At 39.4% G+C, this 24,244-nt stretch overlaps 1 protein-coding gene across 4 annotated transcripts; it reads right to left on the bottom strand.

Moving 5' to 3' along the window:
* Nucleotides 1–3,252: 3,252 nt before the first annotated feature.
* On the bottom strand, nucleotides 3,253–23,447 carry LOC108241208 (kynurenine--oxoglutarate transaminase 3). Of its 4 annotated transcripts, none has more exons than XM_017425216.2 (15): nucleotides 23,340–23,447; nucleotides 22,949–23,047; nucleotides 22,087–22,176; nucleotides 21,810–21,871; nucleotides 18,928–19,072; nucleotides 16,453–16,602; nucleotides 16,255–16,341; nucleotides 14,111–14,233; nucleotides 13,847–13,967; nucleotides 9,715–9,791; nucleotides 9,545–9,634; nucleotides 9,050–9,236; nucleotides 6,271–6,344; nucleotides 6,100–6,186; nucleotides 3,253–3,833 (listed from the first exon to the last, which is right to left on the bottom strand). In XM_017425216.2, exons 3-15 carry the CDS (start codon nucleotides 22,174–22,176, stop codon nucleotides 3,777–3,779), a joined length of 1,350 nt encoding a protein of 449 aa, XP_017280705.1. In that variant the 5' UTR covers nucleotides 22,949–23,047; nucleotides 23,340–23,447; the 3' UTR covers nucleotides 3,253–3,776. The 4 variants fall into 4 exon arrangements, with proteins under 4 accessions (XP_017280705.1, XP_024863597.1, XP_017280706.1 ...); XM_025007829.2 differs by lacking the exon at nucleotides 23,340–23,447 and adding an exon at nucleotides 23,196–23,327; XM_017425217.3 differs by lacking the exon at nucleotides 22,949–23,047 and having other exon boundaries at nucleotides 23,340–23,418.
* Nucleotides 23,448–24,244: the final 797 nt, after the last annotated feature.

Below are 24,244 nucleotides of genomic sequence, written 5' to 3'. Positions count from 1 at the left end.
AAAGTTCATAATCAGACCAACATCGTTTTCATTATCATCAGATAAGGAAGATGGTGTCTCACTGTGGCACAGCTGGACTGGGACAATGTTGTGTAGGTTAATTGTCCCTGATTGGGTGTGTAGAAGGATGACATGAACCCATGAATCAACTGAGGATGAGCTGCAGTCAACAGCTTGTCTGGAAGGTCACCCAGGAGGGTAAAGGTGATGGTACTAAGGAAGGTCAGGAGCTGTCAACTGATGGATCCTGTGGTGACGCACATCTGGACAGATTCTAGACTTATCTCTTAAAATTGTAAATGGTTCTTCTTAACTTTTTTTATTTTTTTACTTGTACTTTACCTTACTCTACTGGACTTTGCAACAAAAGCTAGACAAAACGTACACTTAAACTTAGGTTAAATAACAACAAGAACAAAAAAATAACGACGAGAGGAGAGGGGTTGGCACATGGAGACGAAGACAACTACAAACTGAATGAAAAACAAACGCATGAAGACTCAAGGCCTCTCTTCAGATGTTATCAAAATGAGATGTCAAAACATAGAAAAGCACTCCAAATTCCTGATGTGGTTCGCAACCTTGAGGCCTGCATAGATGGAGCTCAACTCTTCCAGTTCAAAAGAGAAGCTGTTGACAGTATCAGTGAACTGTCTCCTGTAACAACAAAAGGGAATATTTATTAGATAAATGTGCACATAAAATCATTAACATCCATATCTTACATTTCAAAAGATTTCACAACCAAATGAACAGATTTCATCTCTGCATAAATTCTGTTTTTTATGAGTTTTAGAGAGAAAGGTAAAAACAGTCTGTCTCTACTGTCCTCAGAGTGTGGAGTCTTGGAATGTAAACACTTATCTAAAACAATACCAGAACAGTTGTGGGAGTCTAGGTCATAAGGCATAAGGAAGAGGGTCCCTATATGCTACACAAAGCACTGTAACTCTTTCACTTTTGGCAGGGGTTGAATGAGTACTTATTAATACTAACACAAGTGCAGATGGTAAACTTTTTTAACATTGCCAGGCTGTGGGCCAGACCCCAAATCACTGAGGTCCTCATTTAGGAGCTGCTATATGCACATGAGGCAGCCTCCGCATCCCACACCAAGGTACAGCTGCAGTTTCTCGTTGACTGACTGGCTCATTCCTGCTGAAAGTTTGGATTGACCATCTGCTTCATCTATCCATCGATGCAGACGAGCAGAGGCTCTACTCCAAGCTGCCCTGGGTGACAGAGCTCCTCACCTTATCAATAAAGCTCAGCACGGTATCCTCCAAAGGAAGCTCACTTCAGACACTGGGATCTCCTTCTCTTGGTCATGATCCACACCTCACGACCATAGGTGAGGGTTGGAACGTATACAGGTCAGTAATTCAAGAGTTTTGGCTTTCAACTCTTTCTTACCTGAACAGACCTAAGCAACGCCCTCCTTACGGTGGATGAGGCCCAAATTCATCAATCCATCTCCTGCTTCATCCTACAATCACTCGTGAACAAGACTCCCAGACACTTCAACTCCTCTGCTTGAGGCAAAGACTCATCCCCAACCCGAAAGGAGCATTCCACTTTTTTCCAGCTCAGAACCATGGCCTCGGACTTAGAGGAGACGACTCTAAGCTTAAAGAAAACTAACGTCATCGCTCAGGATACTGACTGTCCACCATAGTTAGACATGTCCTGGAAGTGTCTGACACCTTCAGATATAGTGGCTATGAAACAGTATTCACCCCCTTGCATATTTTATGCTTTTCTCGCTGTCATAAATAAATCATGGTCAAAATAAATTGGCCTTTTATACAAAAACAACAACAAAAGAAAACCCTTTAATGAAAAAGTGAAATCAAAATTCTACAGAGTAATACCAATAAAATAAGGCTATGTTATGTAAAATAAGTCACTTTATAAAAATGCACTCCCTTTAAAGTGTCCTTATTCAACTCAGAGAAAAGATTATTGAAAATGATTTCCAAGGCCCTAAACATCCATAGTTCTGTGAAATCCATCATTTAAAAATATGGGATGTGTATATCTACTAAGACACTTGTGAGCACTCTGAAGAAGGTACAAGCTTCATCAGGAGAGACTGTGCTACAACTGTTCTTCACCAGTCTGAGCTCAACTGGAGAGTGGCAAAGATCAAGCCACTGCTGCAGGAAGCTCGTACTGGATCTCGACTAGTTCGGCACGCTCAACAGTTGGCCACATTTGTTGTATGCGAGGTCTAGCCTATCTGACCGGGCTGCTCTTGGTTAATCAGGAAAAGATACTTAACAGCTGCCAACAGGGAGGCCTTTAGCCAATTCTGTGCATCTCCTAAATGGCTGAGGTTGCAAATCCAAAGGTCCTACAGACACACCGGGTACACCCTTCTCAGTTAGAGATGACTCAGATGGCTAGGACACGTAAGGCGAATGCTGCCTGGATGCACCCCAAAGGACTTGCTGTATGGGCAGTAGGGACCCCAGCTCAGATGTTTCAGACCAATGTTGACATCTGCGAGGACATTACCGAGAAAAGAACCTCCTGGAGACATGAAGTGCAGAAGGTCATTAAGGTTGCTAAAGCCACAAGGATTTCCAACAGGCAAATAGAAATGCAAGAGCTGCTACCACCCCAACCCTTTTATTTCTCCTGTTCAACAGATGCACACACTGTTGTGCATCTTTATGGATACAGGATACCTAGTGTTACTTGGTTATTAGTTAATTAGCTCTTTAATATTTATATTGTTTTGTTGGTTGTTGATTGGCTATCTCTTACAAACTTTTTACCCCCAATTCCTTAAGTCCTTCACGTAACCTTACCCAACGCAAAAGTGGCTCAGTCAATTTTAGACATTAAGCTGAAATTTGGTGTGGCAGCTGAGCGTAATCCCCAACAACTACTCCAGACACTAGCTGATCACACAAACTGTTGTAAAAAACTTTGGCATGAGCTAAGTTTTTACAACAGTTTCTCATGAACTGCTGAGCAAATCTGATTGTAACTTTTAGAAAACAATCATTGGGTGTACGTCTATAACTGGTGAACTTTCAAAGTCAACCCTATTCAAGATGGGCACCACAGCCGACTGACCACAGAAAAAAACAAAACATGGCTACAAATTTACAGATATTGAGGTAAATTTGGTGTGGTAGTAGTAGTAGTACTCTTACTGCTAACACATCACATTGGACTGTGTAGAACATTATTTACAATGTTGGACCAAGATTTTAAATTCTGGCATAAATGATGAGCGATATGCTTTGTTCAAAAAAATTTAATTTAAATTTTCATCCGTGACAGGTCAAAATGTCAGATACAAAAATCTCTGGATCATTATATGGATCTGTTTACTGAAAGCTAGCATAAATGACTACAGAGGAAAGAATGAAAAGTGCTGCTAAGGTTAGAAAATGCTAATACTATAAAAACCTTAGCCCTTTTTTTTCTATCTCATCATTTAAAAAGTACTCAGCATTCACAAAGTCTTCGAAGAAAAGCACAAACTGTGAAAAAAAAACTGCATGTTTTATTTTTCTTTGTGCTCCTGACAGCAGAAACTACAAAAAAACTTGTTTTAAAAACATCTTAACACTTCTGAGTTTCATAAAGCAGTTTAATGAAAGACTTTCTGAAATTCCTTTTTTTTCTGCTTTATTAAAAGGCACAAAACTGAATTCAGTCATTCATAAATATTGTGGGAGGATCGCGTTCAGTTAGTGAGCAGTCTATCTCTGTTCGTACATCTTGGCTACAAAGTTTAAGTCATCAGACGCCGCCAACAGTTAAACGTTCCTCCAGTTTTTCAAGATGTTTCCTGCTGCTTCCAGAGTGCTGTCTTCCTGTAAAAACAAGGAGAGCATGAATCTCAACAGAGGAACAAAAATTCCAAATAATACCGATTATAAAACTCGCATTTGGCAGAGTACTGTGTGAAAGTCTTCAGACATCTATTCTTTAAATTTTGCTCTCAACTTTTATGTTTAACGGACATAAAATGGTATTTTTGCAGCAAGGAAGTCATTCCCAAAGGCAGGAATCATCACATTGAAATACCATACTATCCCAGACTCAAATTGTTTGATTTTTTTTTAATCAATTTTGACATCAAATCATATGTAAATTTATCATAATTTAGGATATTTGTTAAATAGTGCTATTTTTTTCTATCTGTTTATTAGGGTCACACAATATATATTTAAAATTTATCGTCCTTGCATTATCAGTGAGTGCAATATTAACATCTCAAAAGACTCCTTGGCCTGCAATAAATCGGAGGCTGTGATATGTCAGGTACCATGCATTCATGTTCTGCATGTTAATAATGTATTGGGTCAATCCAACAGACTCTGGCCTTGATGTCCACACCTGGTTTAGGAGTGAAGAAAATGTAGGTTTATTGAAGTTGTTATCATCTTCGCAGTAATAAATAGGATCATACACTGCCTGGCCAAAAAAAAAGTTGCCAACAAAAAAAAAGGTTACACACTCTAATATTTGGTTGGACCACCTTTAGCTTTGATTACGGCGTGGCATTATTTTGATTGTGGCATTGTTTCAATAAGCTTCTGCAATGTCACAATGTGACAGTGACATTGTCATCTTGGAAAATGCTCGTACCATCAGGAAAGAAAAAAATAGATTGATGGAATAACCTGGTCATTCAGTATATTCAGGTAGTCAGCTGACCTCATTCTATGAGCACATACTGTTGCTGAAGCTAGACCTGACCAACTGCAGCAACCCCTGATCATAGCACTGTACCGCAGGCTTGTACAGTAGGCACTAGGCATGATGGGTGCACAACTTCACCTGCCTCTCTTCTGACCCTGATGCACCCATCACTCTGGAACAGGGTAAATCTGGACTCATCAGACCACATGACCTTCTTCCATTGCTCCAGAGTCCAATCTTTATGCTCCCTAGCAAATTGAAGCCTTTTTTTCCAGTTAGCCTCACTGATTAGTGGTTTTCTTAAGGCTACACAGCTGTTCAGTCCCAATCCCCTGTGTTCCCTTTGCATTGTGCATGTGGAAATGCTCTTACTTTCACTGTTAAATGTAGCCCAGAGTTCTACTGTTGTTTTTCTTCGATTTGATTTCACCAAATGTTTAAGTGATCGCCAATCACGATCATTCAGGATTTTTTTTTTCAGGCCACATTTCTTCCCCAGTATCCTTCCAGTTTTTAATAATGCGTTGGACAGTTCTTAACCCAATTTTAGTAGTTTCTGCAATCTCCCTAGATGTTTTCTCTGCTTGATGCATGCCAATGATTTGACCCTTCTCAAACAGACCGACATCTTTTCCACGACCACAGGATGTCTTTTGACATGGTTGTTTAAGAAATGAGAAGCAACTCATTGCACCAGTTGGGGTTAAATAACTTGTTGCCAGCTGAAACATAATCACCCATGCAGTAATTATCCCATTGGAGGCTCAGACCTATGTGCTTAGTTAAATCCAGGTGGTGACTCTTCTTTTGGCCAGGCAGTGTATATTGGTTATGGATAAATATGTTTGCTAAATAGTGAATTAGTATATTGGCTCGACAAATATATTCATGTGTAAATACTAAACTACTATACTACAGGTTTTATAAGACCTACATTTTTCCAGATTTATGTAAAAATCCCTACATTATATAGGTTTAAGACATTAGTCTTGGTGAAGTTAACTACAGACGCCGGCAGCAGAGCTCTGATTAGACTTAGTAGACACATAATTCATCATATAGTCTTATAATTTACAGAATGAACATCTGGGTATTCTTTAAGTAAGTGGCAGATTTACAGGGTAAAAAAATCAAAACATTTTTGAAAACAAAACACGCAAACTTTCTTTTATCTTAAAAAATTGTAACTCAATCTCAGTAAACATCTGTTTTGTTTCTAATGAATTTACGGCTTTAATCCTGGAATTTTTGACTTTTTTCTTGCAGTGTTGCGACTTTCCAACATAAGAAAATATCCAAGTTTATTCATATAAATATATGATATTTATGTCAGAATTTCTTTAATCTTTCTCTGAATTTTTCTCCGACCACCAGCTTTTTAGATTCTTTTGTTATTTCCAGCAGCCCTAATACACCGTTGTAGTTCTCGTCTACCTTTATGAAGCACAGACGGATGTATTTTTCAAAGTGTTTCTTGGATTCCTCGCCAACGAACGCTGTGACCGGAATAGCAGCTAATTTCTGGAAGAAAAGTGATTATTGATGCTTTGATTGAAAACAAAAAATGGCTGCAGTGTGAGTGTTTAAATGAAGAAGTATTGATACCTTTTCTTTTATCATCCACTTTACAAACTTGTAGTCGTAAGCCTCATCATCGACCAAATGGGGCAGGTCCTGATCTGCAGCGGAAACATGACAGGGTGGACTCGAACAGAGAGACACCATAAAGCCTCTGCTGCCATGGAAGTCATGTAATTACCTGTCTTCATTTAGCTTTTTGTCTGTTAGCAAAATTTCTCATGAACCACTGGATGGATTTTAATGAAACTCTCGGAAAGTAATTACTGGATGTAGAACTACAACTGATTAACTTCTGGAGTCAAACTGATTTAAGATGGCCACCCCAGCTAATCAAACTTTACAGAGCGTGAAAATGGCTACAACGCATTTTAGTAGATACTGAGCTAAACGTTGGTGTGGTAGTGGCTGAGAGTCGTCCTCAACAAATGCTCCAGGTGCTAACAGATTATGTGACATCTTTGTTCAAAACTCTAGCATGCAAGGCAGAGAGTGATAATGGATACAACTTTCTTCCCTCCAAGTTCCACCTTCTCCTTCACTGTTTAATTCATTGTCATGAGGCTCCATACAGTACAGAAGCAAATGCTGTCAGTGTAAGTAAGTTTGTATCACTGACGTGGGTGTAACGGTCACTTCTTCCACAAGGCAGGACGAGGCGGGACACTAGGCTGAGAATCAGACAATAAAAAAAAAAAAACCTTTTGCCACAGACTCAGCTAACTGGAATTTCTTTTTACAAAACTTAAAAAGAGGTCAAACTCATTCACACAAGTGGCCAAGATAAAAAACTTCATCTTTATCCTTTTTTTCAACATTTTCTTGGAAAAAAAGAAAGAATTTGCCAAGTTTTTAACACATCTTATGTCAAAATCTTCTTACACAAATGTGAAATGAGCTTTTCTCAGTATACCCTAGCTTTCAGTTAGAACAAACAGTTCACTGGAAAGACTCTTCTTTTTTTAATCACCTTTTTTACTGGTTTCTACTGAAAACATTTTACCAAAAGGCCATACAAACAGCTAAAAAAACAGTCAATAAAGATTCAAACAGCTACAAACTATTTCCCTTAAAGCTACAAGAGAAAACACAAAAACTACTACGGATAAAATAAAATCCAGCACACTGTGGCTGTGAAAACTACAGAGTATGAATGAAAGACTTTGAGTTGTGGAAACTCTCAGGACTAATTAATGACATTTTCTGTAATAATTTCCCCAGATCAAGTCGGGAAAACTTTTTTAAACAACCCTTAATTGTTAACTTTTGAAAAATAAAATAACACAGAGGAATGGCGAGAAAAAGAACCTCAAAGTTTACAAAGCTGATGGTTCAGTGTTCAGTCAAGATGTCTCACCATGACTTGTGGCAGCATTGTGGTGTTTTAAAACATGGACCCCTCAAGGCAAGACTTCACTTAAAAGACAGATAATTGCCAGTTATACACCCTGAGCTACAAATGAGAAACAATGTCTGCTTCTGAAACTTAAAAGTAAAGGTCCATTAAGGAATGTATATCGCCTGCCACCGTGTATGCAAAACTTTTATACAAAGATGTCTTGTAATCTTTTAGCACTCTGAATATGTGTTGGGGATGACTCTCAGCTACGACCACATCAAACTTTAGACTTTTTATACTCATTTCTGTCTTGGTTAGCGTCAATCGGCTGTAACAGCCATCTTGAATTGGGCTGACTCCAAATGTTAATCAGCTGTGCGTACGTCCACTGATTACTTTCTGATAGTTTAATTAAAATCTGTCGACTGGTTCTTGAGATGTTGGCTCATAGAGATAAACACACACAGGCAATTACATGATCATCTGCCCTTCATGGCAGTAGGTGATAATAACAATAATCTTAATAAAGTTTCCAATCAGGTGATCAATTTTATGAGCCCTGATGTGAGGTTATGTCTTATAATGATGTGCTTCAAACTTAGCTGAGTACTGAAGATCTAAATAAAAAGCAGCCCTACAGTCGAGCAGCTTGAATAATTTGAATTTTGTAGGTTTTTTTTTTTTTTCCAAATTCTGTTAATGTGATCGAGTACCATCAACAAAACTTATGGTTTAAAATATTTGTACATTACACAAACATACTTGGTGGAAAATCATACTGGAATCTTTCATTTAAATAAAAACAACCATAAATTCAAAATAAAATTTTAAAAAAAGCGTTATTACAAAATCGTTACATGCACCACCTTGTGAGGCAAAAAGCCACATATTGATTCTCAGAAAGCTTTTTTTTTCTTCAGAATGAAAACTGACTTCATACATTTATTTTAATTCCACTGAAATGCTGCTGGAAAGGTGAGGCACAGTCATTACTAAAAACAACAAAATTACAAGTAAAAGTAAGTAATTATGTGGGCAAAACTAGCAGTTACAACAATTTTATACTCCATTTATAACTCAGAAATGATTATTCCTTCAGATGAAAAGGTAAATAATTTAGTTACAAGACTACATTCATTTAAATACATAGGCCAGGGGTGGGCAACCCTGGTCCTGGAGGACCACCATCCTGCATGTTTTACTTGTTCCTCTGCTCCAACACACCTGATTTGAATCAATGGGTGATTAACAGGCTTCTGCAGAACATGAAGAGGTCATTTAAGCACTGAATCAGGTGTGTTGGAGCAGAGAAACAGGTAAAAGATGCAGGACAGTGGCACTCAAGGACCAGGGTTGCCCACCCCTGACATGGATTAAATATGTCCTTCATAATTATCTCACGGTTACCCAAAGGCCTTAAGATCAATATCAATCAACAGCAGGGTAGTGAAAGCTGCAGCTACTCACTGAGAGATGTAACATCCACAAGCATGAAGTAACCTCCCTCTGGAATGACGGGAGGCATCCCGACCTCCTGCAGAATGGAGGCCAGATGGTCTCGCTTTCCCTCAAGTTGTTCAGCCAGTGAGGTGAAGTAACACTCAGGCTGGCCCATCAGCTCAGAGTTGAGCAGTAAGCACTGTGCCACGGCCTCCTGAAGATAAAAACACCAGAGAATTGAAGGCCTTCCATTCCTTGAAGGAGTGAATACCGCCTGCTGATTTCGTACCAGGGTTTTAGACTAAGATCAACTTATGCTGAGTTATACCTTCAGAAAGTTTTATTAAGATCAGCCACACTTTCATCAAATATTTTACTAATACAGCAGATAAATGAACACGCACAGACACCCAGACAGACAAAAACATTTCCACTCACCTTTCACTTTTTAGCGGCTGGCAATAATCAATGTACGTTTCTTTTATTATTTCAGTTCCTTTTAGAAATGTGTGTCCAACATACCTGTAAAGGTGTTGCGCAGGTGTACAGAGTATTCTGCATGACAGTCTGAAGATGTTTTATCAAGTGCTCGGGTCCTATAGACCAACCAAGCTAGAAGAAGAAAAGGGAAATTCCACATTGTTAAAAAAAATAAAAAAGTGAACTAAAAAAAAACTATTTTATTTTCTTACCTTCCATCCAGTAACACTAAATGTTTTCCCTGCGCTGCCTATTGTGATTGTTCTGTCCCACATTCCAGGCAGAGTAGCTGCAGAGTGACAAAACTCCATCAGATTACAGCTAGAAAACGTTGCATTTTCTGTGAAAATGAAGCTTTAATGCTGAGTGCTGAATGTCTTTGCTGAAGTTTGCTGATGAAGCGGAAACCGACTGTCAGTTAACACAAAGACCTGAAGCTAAAAGCAGCAAACAGAAGCCAAAAAAGTAAAAACTACAAGGAGCAGAGTGATGGCTGAAAGCTAAAAGTAGCAAAATGGTACCTATAAGCTAATAGAAGGAATTAATAGCAAAATGCTAATGGTTGCAAAAGGCTAGTTAAAACCTAGACATAGCAATAGGATAGCTAGAAGCTAAAGGTAGCATAAGAAGACAAAAACAAAGTAAGTACGCTGAAGAAGATTTTAAACAGAACAATGTTTCTGAAGGATTTGAAGAGATCTCAATGTACACGGGGAATCTTATTTTCAGTAAAGTTAAATATTTTGAAAAGCATAACAGTTACAAAAGCCTAAATTCCCAGGACTCTATTACAGTTTTTCTCAGTCTGTATATTTCTCAGATCAGAACTGAAATTCTCAAAACTACTTGTTCAATCTTCACATCATTGTGTCACTTGTGCACATCAAAAAAGCAGTTTCTCATTTATGTGAACAAGTTGCAAATGCTTTGGTACATCCATGCAAATGACCATGTACAATTCTCTGCTGTTTCCTACATTATCAGTTGATTATGTCATGTTGATCAAAATGTATTATATGGGTCTGTGTTGAATAGTCTCACCTCCCACAACATTTAGGCACGAGATCATCACATAAGTCCTTACATGCAAAATGGTTGGACAAGTTGTAATAATATGTCAAACATATTTCTATACATTTCCATTATACTTTTTTTCTGTCCTGAATTGGTAAATTGCTCCCAGGTGAATCCTGACGTTTTCCAACGAGGGTAAATGTGTGAAGCATTAGATCACAGGTGTCAAACTCAAGGCCCGTGGGCCAGATCCGGCCCTCTGTAACATTTCATCCGGCCCCCAAGATAACGTTTAGATTTCATTAGATCCGGCCCTCTAGTCTGAGGCAGATTGAGTCTCTGATTCTTATTTTGCTTAAAAAAACCCAAGCCTTATTAGTGAAGTTTTCTCTTGACAGTGACTTAGAAGCCAACAATATATAGTTTTAATTTCTGTATGTAATTTTCACCCTGGGGCGGGTGGTGAAGCCGGCTTCTCGATGCTGATTGGCAGAGGACACTAAAAGATTTGACTGACAGTGGCAAGCAGACAGAGGAGAGGTTTCCTCATGAGACTGAGACGAGAGAGGGAAAAGCGATCATTCATTCAGTCAGAACAGTCGTCTTGTGCTGAAGTTTGCCGTGGTTTCTGGAGTTTATTTCAGAGCGCTTCACAACAGCTATTTTCACCCGTTGTACACACAACATTGTAAATAAATTACAAAATCTCATCGTTATTGCACCGTTTGCATCTTGTTAAAGTTTTGTTCGTTCGTTTTTTTATCATTGTAGGTCAGGGAAGCAACTTGCGAGCTAGCTTGTTGTTAGCCCAGCCACGATGGCAGCAGGCAATGTTGCTAACATTGTGGACACGCTTTTAGGGAAGACATTTGATAGTCTTCCTTATGAGGAAAAACTTAGAATTAAAGAGCAGGGCAGACCAACACCAAATATTAGCTTAGTTAAAAAGAAGGGTAAAGGAAACAGGTCATTTCAACTCTCCTGGTAGAATAAAGTTAACTGGCTCACAGGGAGTGCTGTTACAAATAAAATGTATTGTTGGCCATTTTGATGAAAACACCTCAGGGATGTGTTGTTTGGTCGAAGATGGGTTTTTCAGATCTAAATAACTTTGAGAGGGGATACAAAAAGCATGAGCAGAGCAAAGAACAGGTGGTTTCATGTGCAAGGTTAAGTTGTTTGGGGAAGGTCAGGGTTGAACATGCTATCACTGAAGGTGTACGCATTCAGGTAGCAAAACACAATGAAACAGTGAAAAAAAATAGGGCCTTCTTGAATCGACTTATTGACGTTACTTCTTTACTTGGCCGCCAAGAGCTGGCATTGAGAGGGCATGATGAGGGCAGTGAATCAGCTAATAAAGGGAATCATAGAGAATTTACAGAAACATTAGCAAAATATGACTCTGTCTTGGCCTCACAATTCCAGTCATCAGCTGTGTTTTCTGGTATGTCTTATTCCATCCAAAATGATCTGATTTCTGCTATTGCTGCCACTGTTTCTGATCAGATCAAAAGTGAAATTCAAAGTGCCCCATTTTTTGGATGGCAGGTGGATGAAACTACAGATTTATCATGCCATGCACAGATGTCTGTCATTGTTCGTTATGTGGATAGTGCAGGCAAAATACAGGAACGTTTCATTGGCTTTTTTGATGTGTCAGAAGGACGAGATGCTCAGTCTGTGTTTGAAGTTTTAACCCACAACATGCAGAGCTACAATTTCAGAGAAAAACTAGTGGCCCAAACTTATGATGGGGCTGCCGTCATGGCTTCTTCACTCAATGGCCTGCAGGCCAGGGTTAAAGAAATAGCACCCAGTGCTACATTTGTGCATTGTTATGCACACAGGCTGAACCCAGTGTTGTCTCAGGGTGCTAAGTGCTTGAATCAGTCAAGAGTATTTTTTGCAACTCTCACTGGGTTTGCCACTTTTTTTTCAAAGTCTACAAAGAGAATGTCATTTCTTGAGTCTGTAGGATGTTCAAAACTACCCAAAAATGCTCCTACTAGATGGAATTTTACATCTCGCATTGTGAGCACTGTGGCAAATAATTATGATACCCTGCTACAAGTTTTTGAAAAGCTTGTATCTGAAAAAACATGGATGATGAGACAATAGATTGTGCCAAAGGGTACATAATGAAGATGGAGGACTTTGAGTTTGTTTTCCTTTTGTACACATACAACCAAATCTTCAGTTAAACTGATGTTGTTTTTGACATTGTCCAGCAGAGGGCTATGGATGTGGGGTTTTGCAAAACTAAAATAGAATCTCTCCTAGTCTTTGTCAAGGAGAAAAGGTCAGAAAAGGCCTTTCAAGTTGTTTATTCAAGAGCAGCAAATCTTACAACAGACCCTCGAAATGAGCCCATGAGAAAGCGGCGCCAGTCACAAATGCAAGACCGTCAAGATCACTACAGACTGTACATGGCTATTGCTGACAATCTGATAGAACAAATTTCAAGGCGTTTTTCAAACTTAGAAAGTCTGCAGTTTCTGGAACTGATCAATCCAGTAAAGTTTGATGAAATGAAACAAGTGTTTCCAGAGCAAGCATTTCAAAGTGTCCTGAAAATATATGGTCATTTATTTGATTCAGGGAGATTAAAATCTGAACTTCAAGTTCTATATTCACATTGTGATTTCCAAGGGAAGAGGGGAAAACTCTGTGACTTTTTAGTATTTTTTAAAGACATGAAATTAGATGGGGCAATGTCACAGCTGTACAAGCTGTTGTGTTTGGTTGCCACAATAGGAGCTACATCAGCTGGTGTAGAACGCAGCTTCTCTTGCTTAAAAAGAGTCAAGTCATACACACGCAACACAATGGGCCAACAGCGTTTAAACAAACTTGCTCTACTGGCCATTGAGAGGAAACTGGTCAAGTCAATGGAAAAGACAGGTAACTGGTATGACAGGGTCATAGACCATTTCTTGGAAAGAGAGAGAAGGGCTGATTTTGTTTATAAGTAATGTGTTTTATGTGTACCACCATTTGTTAATGCAATACGTTACATTTGGATTTAATTAACATCATTGAACCTCCCCAGTTTCAGAGACCAGCAGCCGCCACTGGTATGAATTGTTTTGAGAAACGCATCTACTGTTTTGCAAATGTCGAGGATGATTCGAGAAATGATTCGAAAAACTGTAGTGATCAACCTGAATGTTTAGATTTATAAATGGTTAAAAGAGCACAAATAGTTTGACTGCAAAAAATGTATGAAAGAAACTATAAGCAGGAAAACAGTAGAGTGAATGCTGAGTCGTGTATTTTCACCATGACAATGCATATGCTGCATGAGAAGAGATTCAACTGGAAACACACCTATTTTGATGTGCTGGTGTCCTTTGTAGACGAGCCACTCATAAACCTCATCACTGAAGCACAGCGTGTCGTGTTTGATGCAGAGGTCTGCGATCATCTGCAGCTCGTCTCTGGTGAAGACCTGCAGGAGGAACCGGAGAAAGAACCTAACTGTCTGTCTGTCTGTCAGCTGCCCTTTCTCACCCAGCCTGCTGAATGTGGTGCTGCTGTGTCTCATCAGTAAGAGTAAAAAGCCAGTGAATGGTGACTCAGGTGTCTACTCACTTTCCCAATCGGATTGTTAGGAGTGTTGATGATGATGGCCTTCGTCTTGGAGTTGAATTTTCCAGAAAGTTCTTCTGGGTCAAGATACCAGTCAGCACTTGTGACTGTCTTCTTTCCAGACTTCTGCAATTTCAGAGAAGTCATTTTGAGTCACAGCTCTTAGCAGCCACTAAAATCCTGACATACAGAAAGTGTTAAACATGCAGGTATCATGTCTCAAAGAACTGAATGAAACTTTGCATTTGGGCTCAAAAAGAACTAAGAAAGTCCAAAAAAATAAAGATTTGGAATGTAATTCTGCTTTTGTATATGAAAGTATGCAGTCAGAAATACTCCAAGACAACACTTAGATATGAAGCAGAAAAAATCTTGTTTCTTACATTTTTATTGAATTAACAATGACAGAAATCTTTTTTTTTTATTATATTAATCTCCCATCAAAACCTGTGACACGTGAACATGTTTCTGTAACAAGATACTGTGCAATTTTTTAAAATAAGGTTGTGAAACAACCAGTTTTGTGCAACTTATCTAAAGTTGGTGTGAAGTGGTCTGCTTTCCATGAATCTCACAGGGACTGAACGGGCCATGTCCGAGTAGACATCTCGGTACTTGTTGTAACATTTAATAACACCCTGATTCTCTCTTGACACAACATCTGAAGTTTAGCTCAGGTATTTCACATTTCTTTTGATCACTTCTAAGATGTTTCTACACCTTTATTGGAGTCCATCTGTGGTAATTTAAACTGACTGAATATGATTTAGAAAGGCACACTTCTCTGTAGAAGGTCTCCAAAATGACAATGAATTCCCTGAATGACTAATAAAAGCCATGAGGTCAAAGGAGCTGCCTGCATAGCCCAGAGTCAGGATTGTTGCAAGGCACAAATCTGTGGAAGGCTATAGAAATATTCCTGCTGCAATGAAGGTTCTCCAAGACAGTGGCCTCCAAAATTCTCAAATAAAGGTTTGGCAAAACCAGGACTCTGGTTACCTGATAACACTGAGCAGTCAAGAGAGAAGAGCCTTAGGGCTCTTTCACAGAACCCCTCAGTTCAGGACTGCCTCCTGGCCACCTGGGTGGGATTTCTGAATGGACCGAGGTGGTGAGTGGGGTCGAAGCCAACCCACCCCCGATGCGCCTTTGTTCCGTGAAGTGGGGCAGTAACAGAGTTGAAACCGTCAGCAGGTGAAAAAGTAAAATGACTTTACGGCTCAATAATAAGTGATGGCATATGGTCTGTGCGACCGCCCGGCCCTGGGATTGAACTACAACAAACAGATTTATTATCAAGGGAAGACCGAATATGACACACAGCAACTTTGCATTTAGTTTGAAAAATTTGGTGGAAATATTTTGAGAAAGAGCGTTTAGTGAGAGAGGTGACCAAGAACCTGATGGTCACTCTGACTGAGCTTTAGAGAGCCTGTATGGAGATGGGACTCCTCCAGAAGGACAACCAGAATTGCAGGCCTCCACTGATCAGGGCTTTACAGCAGAGTGTTCAAACATAAGCTTCTTCTCAGTGAAAAATACTTGAATGCTGCTTGAAGGACTCTCAGACTGTGAAGAACAAGATTCTCTGGTCTGATGAAACCAATATTGAACTGTTTGGTCTAAACATTATGTCTGAAGACAAACATGAATTGCTCATCACCTGCCAACAGGAGTAAATCTGCAATATTTGTAATATCCCAACAGTAAAACATGGTGGTGGCAGCATCATACAAAGGGAGTGTTTTTCAGCTGGTCAGGGCTGAGGGAAATCTGAATTGAGCAAAGTATAGAGACATTATCAATAGAAACCTGTTCCACAGATCTCAGGGCTTCAGTGTGGGCTGAAGGTTCACCTTCCAACATGACAATAACCCAAAGCACACAGAGGAGACCACACAGGATTGTACACAATTCTGTTTTCACTTTGTCAGTACGAAGTACTGAGTGTCGATTATTGAGGGATAAAACTGTAAATGATGGTGGCACCAGGCTACAATGTAACAAAATTGCAAAAAGTCAAGGGCATTTAAATACTTTCTGGAGCAACTGTATAAATGCATTGCAAATGTCAGCAGCTTCTGTTAAAAAAAAACTGCATCTATCTGTATAAACTGTGGTGTAAACTTAAAAAAACAACAACTTACAAGCCGTAAAGGGATCAACACCGGCTTGGCCCCGGCCATTCGCACCATGGGTACATAGCAGTCAAAAAAAGGTTCGATTATGATGACCTGATGAGAAAGAACATTACTTATCACATGCACTACCAAAGCCACATTAATGGTTGCATACGTACACACGAATGCTCATAAACAGTGAAAGAAAAAGTGAAATGTCCTCGCCTCATCTCCTTCTTCCACCAGGCCCTGCATGGCGCTGAATAAAGACCCATAACCTCCCACTGTGACCAGGATTTCTTTGAAGGGGTCAATCTGATGTCCGTAGACCTTCCCATACACCTGAGAAAGGGCCTTCACCAGAGACGGGTGACCCTGTTCGATCAACACAGCATTACACTTATTAGTGAACTTTTGACTACAGCAAATATTTAAGCACATTATGATCCACCTTTATTTACAACATACAATTATATTACCAACAGTCTGCAATTTGACAACGTGGAGAGTTTCAGTTGGTAAATAAACACACTGCACGCTTGTGCATCACAGTATATATATTTTTCTTAACGTCAATGAAAATAAAACTGAAGTTATCTTGTTTGGTTCTAGTGGTAATTGAAAGCACATCACTTGCTGATCTTGGTAGCCTCGAGCAGTTTGTAAAATCTCACGTAAAAAATCTTGGAGTAATTTTTGATTCCGGTCTTAATTTTGAGAAACAGATTAGTTCCGTTGTTAGAAAGTCCTTTCTTAAATTGAGACTTTTATCCAAAGTGAAACTATTTTCATCACCTAATGATTTTGAACGGGTAATTCACACTTTTATTAGCTCCCAACTTGATTACTGCAATTCCCTGTATATTGGTGTCAGCCAGGCCGGCCTCTCACAACTGCAGCTGGTTCAGAACGCTGCAGCTCGTCTCTTAACACAAACAAAAAAGCGTGAACATATCTCACCAGTGCCTGCTTCCCTTCACTGGCTCCCCCTTTCGCTTTAGAATTGATTTTAAAGTTTTATTGTTGACTTATAAGCCCCTAAATGGGCAGGCACCTGGATATTTGTCTGATCTTCTGCAGCCTTATGTGCCCTCTAGATCACTTAGATCAAGTGTCCATTTGTGTTTAGTTGTTCCAAGGTTCAGGCTGGTCCACAGAGGTGATCGGGCATTTTCAGTTGTAGCACCTAAACCTTTATATTAGACGGGCTTCAACTCTTGGTGTTTTTAAATCTCTTCTTAAAACACATTTATATTCACTGGCTTTTAATACACTGTGAGAATTGTAATAATATTGTATTTTGTATAATGTTTGTATTGGATGTTTATGTGTGCAGCACTTTGGCCACCAACAGTTGTTTTTAAATGTGCTATATAAATAAATTTGATTTGATTTGGTTTCTAAGTTTAATCAGCTAACTCCACTACTGTGTAAAAGGCATGAGCCACTCCATATGCACAACTTTTACCTGACCATTTTCAAAGGTCTTGATGGCTTTTGTTTGTGATGCTACATAATACTAACTTATCAATAATAAAGCCAGACTTTAACTTGGGGGATCAATAAATGTTGGTCTATACAAAACAAATGATTAGCAAAAACTTTTTTTAATTGGGTCTTTAGGTACTTTGTTATCAGCAGCCTTCACAAAGACATAATTTGTTCCCATTTCTTTAGCTACATCTATACTAAATTTAAAATATAACCAAGTTAGACAGGGATAGAACAGTATCTGACACTTTTCTCCACTAAGCTAATTATTTTTGGCCCTGACTCTCTCAAGACTTGCTCAGGCCATCAAGGTTCACTTTAATTAGGATTTCTTCATTTGATCTTTGTTAAATCCAGAATATAATGAGATTTTCCTCGCCACATCAGTGACAGACTGACAACCGGTCAGGGCTGTGCCCATCTTTTACCCGTTAACTCCTGCAGAAATGCACCAGCTCCCTGCAAGCCTGAGCAAGATTAAGCAGGTAAAAGAAAAAAGAAAAGATGGATGTACTTCCTCTTTCGTTAGACATACAAAACTGAAGCGAACTTTACTGTATCTTTCTACTTTTAAAATGAGTTGAAAGCTTCTGGTTGGTGCTGGCTCGTGTGATTCTGAACCATCCTTTCCTGCAGGCATGTTTGGCTCTGGATGTGGGTGCTTTCAGTCTGCACTCGATGAACCAAACAAACTAATGTTTTTATTTTTTTTTTTTGTCTCTTTCTGTTCTTTTTTGTCTTCCAGCCCCAGAGTCTCCAATCAGTCATGGCAGATAGCCTCTTAATACATAAATTTGTCAAATCAGAAGCACTTTTTATAACATCAAAAGTAAACTTTTCTAACTTTAACAACTGACATAAGGTTACTCTGTAAAATAAAAACAATGTCATTAAAAAATAAAATGTGTGTATGTGTCTTTTGACTGAACTTCAATCTTGAACCTAACCAGATTGGCTGCAGGTTGAATTTAAGTGTCAGAACTGGTGACTCCACGGGTTAATTTTACAGGACCCAGCAGTCGAGTTCAGACTAAACAACATAATCACCATTTAAAATCTCAGCAGTGGGCCAGAGAGGAGAAAGAAAAACACAGCAGGAAATGATGCCTGTGAGCTTGAGGTTACTTAAAGTTTTTAATGATGAGGTTTGTTGATTGACTGTTTTCTAGTAGACTACAGTGAGTCACTGCTGCTGTTGTTCAAACTTACGAAGCCTCGGGTGTACTGGTTCGTGCGGTTCACTGATGCAGCCTTTGCTAGAGCCTCCTTGACATAAGAAGGAGGATGGATGTCTGGATAGCCTTGACCAAGGTTAACAATGGACGGGTCGGCTGCCACTGACGTAAACGCCACCCTGTAGTGAAGAAATACAGCTTTACTGAACTGAGTTGACATGTGTTTTGGCCCTACAGGGAAAAAAAATAGTCATCCAACCATGAAAATTTCCACAACTAGCGCTCACAAACTGATCTGATCTGGACTCAAGTTAAAAACACACTCATATATAATATAATGATGTTTAGAATTAAATTTATTAATACAAACTTTATCAGTAATTGTTTGTGGACTTTCAACATAATTTTTGTGTTAAATCTAATATTTTTAGAACAAATTCAACACTTGTTTGTTTTAAATTCCCGTGGATATTACACAGTCTATGTAGATGCTGTAGAAAAGTAAAAGATCGGTCTTTAAAAATAGTTCAAAACTTGTTTCTGTTTTCTACCCAGTGCAGTACAGTTAGATGAATTCCTGCCCCTCCATAACAATGTTTGAAGTAGTTTGTTTCCTGAAACACAGCTCTATATTTAGACTTGGATGCTGCAGATATTTTTCCAGTATTCAGCTGGTAAAAAAAAGAAATAGTCTGCAGAAAAAAGCACTGCCTAGTGCAGTTGTGTCCAATCCTGGTCCTTGTGAGTCACTATGCTGCATGTTTTAGATGTTTCCCTGCTCTTCAGCAGGCTGTCAGGTTCTACAGAAGCCTGTTAATCACTCACTCACTCAAATCAGGTGTGTCACAGCAGAGAAACAACTAAAACATGCAGGACAGTGGCCCTCCAAGAACAGGCTTGGACATCACTGGCCTAGTGGTTCAAAACGATCAATAACAAAGTCTATGAGAAGAGGTGATCTTCCGGTCCATTCCATGGATGAAGGGCAGCGTTTCCCCCACCATTATCCAGGAGGGTGCTCCCCCCCGCCAATGAGACCACCCGCCCCTCCAAGAATTTCACGGCGTGTAGTAATTTTAATTGAAATAACGCCAGATCACATGGAGAGCTTTTTCTGCGCTCGCTCCTCCACATTATGAAGCGCCAAACTGAAAAAAAACAAAAACAAATCAAAATAAGGTTCCTATTCAGCGCCTCCAACGCAGACACGCACAGAGTCACGTGCGTACGCCCTCACGCAGGTAAACAAACGCTCCCGCCAGAAGACAGAGAGCGCCAAAAAACAATATGTTGCAAAAACCTGCAAAGTAAGCCAGAATATCTCCAGCACTTTCTCTGCTGTGAGGAGCAGCAGGAGGAGCTCTCCCACTCCTGGTTGACCTGAAGAAGGTTCAAGAACACCAAGGAGTCCCAGCCTATGGAAGACCAAAACTGACAGAAATAAATATAAAAGCAGAAATATATAAAAGGCTTAATAAATAAATAAAAGCCCAAACGCTTAAAAAAGGAGAACTTTACCCTGTATTTTATAATCTAATTGACATTCTTATTTATTTTTCAGTTTAGTTCCAACAAATTAGATTTTTAAGCACATACATGAAATTGTACTGTTTATAAAAATATATTCTTTGGTTTTCTTTTTCCTTATTGATGCATTTTTGTCTCTTTGATTTATTTATTCTTTTTTTGCCCACAAGTTTTTTTATTTTCCATGTGTTGTTTTTACATTTTTTCATCTCCTCTTTTTACTCTAACCCCCTGAGACCAGTTCTCTTGGGGAAACGCTAAAGGGGGTTACAAATAAGCAATAGGCCATTAGTTAATGCTGTCCCCTCCAAGCAAGAAGGCTGCAGGTTCGATCCCAGCCTTTCTGTGTGGAGTTTACATGTTGTCCCTGTGCCTAGTGGGTTTTTTCCAGGTACTCTGGTTTCCTCCCACACACCTAAAACAAGCATGTTAGGTTCACTGGCAACACTAAATTGTCCTTAAATGTCAGCGAGAGCATGAATGGTTGTTTGTCTCGTTTGTCTCTGTGTCCCTGTGATGGACTTGCGACCTGTCCAGGGCGTCCCCCGCCTCTCGCACAGTGACTGCTGCAGATAAGCACCAGCTCCCAGAACAAAAAAGTCGGAATACTGGGTTCATTTCGCTCCAACCTGATGAGGTGTCAGTAAAGAGAAAATAATACAGCTAAACAGCAGCTAAGTGCTGGTGGAAGAAGAGATATCCGCTGGAAGAGAGGAAATTCATTTTTCACACACCAGTGTAACGACACGTTAACTTTTCTGTCATTTTTTTAAAAGTGGATGCCTGTGTGTAGAAACAAACCTGCTCGTGGACATTTCATTTTTTAAACGGATCGGATTTCATAGGTACAAGGACATAACAGACCGGTGCATCTTGATTTAATACCAAAACTGCATGGGTACACAGCTGCTCTATCAATGCAGTGGCATTGCGCAGGTGCGCGTCCGTGAATCGGCACAAATCAGTTTATCTTCACATCCCTAATTTAGACCATCATTGTCCCAACACTGGTGAGAGATTTTAAGGAAAAGAAGCTGTAACTTAAAAGATGAGCTTGGACCTTTTTAAAGTGGCTTTCTGCGCAAAGTCGGTCAACAAACAACCCCAGTTTGGTAGCGTTTAACATAATTGAATTCAGACAAGCTAATGGCTAGTCCAAACGCAGTTAAAATCAAAGTAGATTACTGCAGTCTTAAAACAACTCCAGTGTCCAGAAGTTGATAGCTGTTCACAGACAGTGCTTACACTACCGTCAGTTTTCCATTAAATGGTTATTTACATGGCTATCTGCTTGAAATAACTGTAGAATTCTATGTAACGAACCATGTAATGTGAAAATGACCGTGGTGTAAAGGTTTAAAGTATAAGCGAACGTATACATTCACTTACCAGACATTCTTGTCCAACCCCTCAATTCTTTTGGCGTGCGTGTGCCTGGACGCCATCACGTGCTGCAAGAGAACATCGCACTGAAGTTTGAATGTTTTTTTCACATTCTGCCCAGAGAGCAGCCGAGCAGAAGGCAGTGTGGATAAGGACAGCTAATCATCAACAATTCACATTACATCAGGCCCGCCTTTTAGCAATTTACGCCAAATCCTGAAAAATTCCAAACGTGCACGTCTTATGTAATGAGTACATTCAAATCTGTCTGAAGTGGACTCACTTGTGACGTACAGACCCTCCTTCTGCAGGTTAACTGAGCTGAATGATGTGTGAGTCTGAAGAGGTTCTGGACCTGCCGTGCAACGCTCATCTTGAATAAAAACACCAAGAGGATTTCAAAAAATCACTTTGAATAGTTCTTTCTCTCGCTCATTCCTCAGTCGACAGCTATAGTTTGACTACATTTTTGCTCGGTTCCTTACAACCAATTAGAAATGATGCTCCTTGCATTCATTGGTAATGTGAGAATTAAAAGAAAAAAAAAAGATCCTGGGAGGATAGTTTATTCTAAACAATAAAAAACTACATGAACACAGAAGGGGAAATAAAAGCTGTTGCTGAGATTTTATATTTACTTACAGTGAAATTTGTTATGAGCAGAAGCTGTGAGAAAATTAACTCTACTCCTGCTTCATGTGTCCTCTGTGATTCAGTGAACCTAATCAGTGCTAAGGAAACTTGTTTTTAATGTTAAATAATACAGTAATAAAGTTTTAGCTGCTACTTAAAGTATGTTTACACTGTTTTATGGAATAAGTAGGATTTTGACTTTTTATAGTGACAGTAATTTGTAATAATTAATTATGGCAATGTAACAAAAATTAGATGGCTTTGGAAACCTGATGCAAATACCTCTCTGTTTACAAACTGCAATATTTAATACCAATGATTAATTAATACTTTCTTCATTCCTATTTATTTTGTGAAATGTTGTATGCTGAAGAGAAAAAGGAAGGGATTTTCTTCTAGTACTTCAACAATGCACCTTGGACATTAAATAGGTGCTTAATAACGTACTTATTACTTCAAATCTATATCTTATTTCATTTTCCTGAAGTTGGAGGCCTCAATCTTGCACTAACCAAGGCTCCAACAGTAGATGGCGCCACTGTGCTTCACAAACAAGCAGCAGGATTCATCAGACAGACTCCTGCGCACTTCTTTTCAACTCTTAGCGGCACCTGTAAAAAATATCAAAGATATGTACAGTAAAAGGCAACTTGCCGCTTAATGATTCGAGCCGAGGAGGTGTTTAGGACACCGATGGTTCTCACGTGCTGTATAAAAAAATCACCAAATATACTCTGTGCCAGTCTCAGAGCAAGCTACCTAGCTTTAGCTAACTGCAGCACAAGTTGCATGACGGGCCGACCGTCCCGTCACCTCTTTCTTCCTATGCAGCTCTGGGGGGCAGGAGCCCTGCTGTTCAGCACGTCTGTAAACCGTACAACACAGTGAGCAGCCACAACTTACTGTAATTGGACAGATAAAACAGAGCTCCGGTGAATTCAGCGGGAAGAGACGTCCTTAGAGGCTGGCGTCACGGTGTTGCGTTTAAAGATATCGGAGATTTGGCTTTTTCTGAAATAAAGCAGCTCAGTTTAAAAAAAATACAATGTCAATGAAAACAGCTTGCACTGTCTGATTGGATAGTTACATAAACAGCGAAACACAACAACAAATGTTCGTATCACTGCGGAAATGGTATTATCTCAGATTTTTCTTTCATCGTTGACTGCCCCTTTTGAATGCACATGAATTGTTTTTACTTTTCTGGAAAAGCTAACTTACACCTAACTTACATTATGTGAACAGTGAGAGCACGGGACATTTTTTATGTAATAACATTCATCTGTGACTGTCGCCCTAAGGACGGTACTGGTGCTTTTTTACGTAGGAACCATGAAGGCAGCATCTGTCAGGACTGAGCCGTCCGAGGAGTGACGCTCGAGTCGTGTGTTTTCGGGAAAGATCGGGGGTCTTTGTGTTTTAATTAGGTAAAATCTCTTCACTTCTAATCCAGGCTTTATTAAAAGCTTTGTAGATCTAAAGAAAAAATTAAAATGGAGTCAAAAATTAAATCAACTATTTCTGGATGCAGTGGATCATATGACCTTCATATGATGATATTTTACAGGACCTGAGGTGGAATAAAGTTTAGGTAAGAAAATCACACTATGAACATTTTCCTCATTGTTCCAACGTTTTGGTTTGAGGTTTAAACTCTTTATGGACACTAGGTTGCACTGTTATTGTGGCAAACATGACACCAGAGGGATCAGGCTGTTAACCTCTGCAAGGATGGGATTTTATAGCATCACATAATAACTAGATTGAAAGTTTCCATCGGGGAAGCACCTAGCTGCACTCCTAAAAGC

The sequence above is a fragment of the Kryptolebias marmoratus genome, linkage group LG24 (assembly GCF_001649575.2).
Source record: "Kryptolebias marmoratus isolate JLee-2015 linkage group LG24, ASM164957v2, whole genome shotgun sequence".
Lineage (NCBI taxonomy): Eukaryota > Metazoa > Chordata > Actinopteri > Cyprinodontiformes > Rivulidae > Kryptolebias > Kryptolebias marmoratus.
Note: the sequence above shows the minus strand (reverse complement) of the source record. Positions and strands in the feature narration are given on the sequence as shown.

Coding starts and splice junctions, on each gene's coding strand:
- LOC108241208 (XM_017425216.2), bottom strand. CDS start 22,176: ATGAGCGTTGCACGGCAGGTCCAGAACCTCTTCAGACTCACACATCAT. Junction 21,872..22,086: donor GGAGGGTCTGTACGTCACAA/GTGAGTCCACTT, acceptor GTTCTCTTGCAG/CACGTGATGGCGTCCAGGCA. Junction 9,792..13,846: donor ACACCAGCACATCAAAATAG/GTGTGTTTCCAG, acceptor GTCACTCTGCAG/CTACTCTGCCTGGAATGTGG.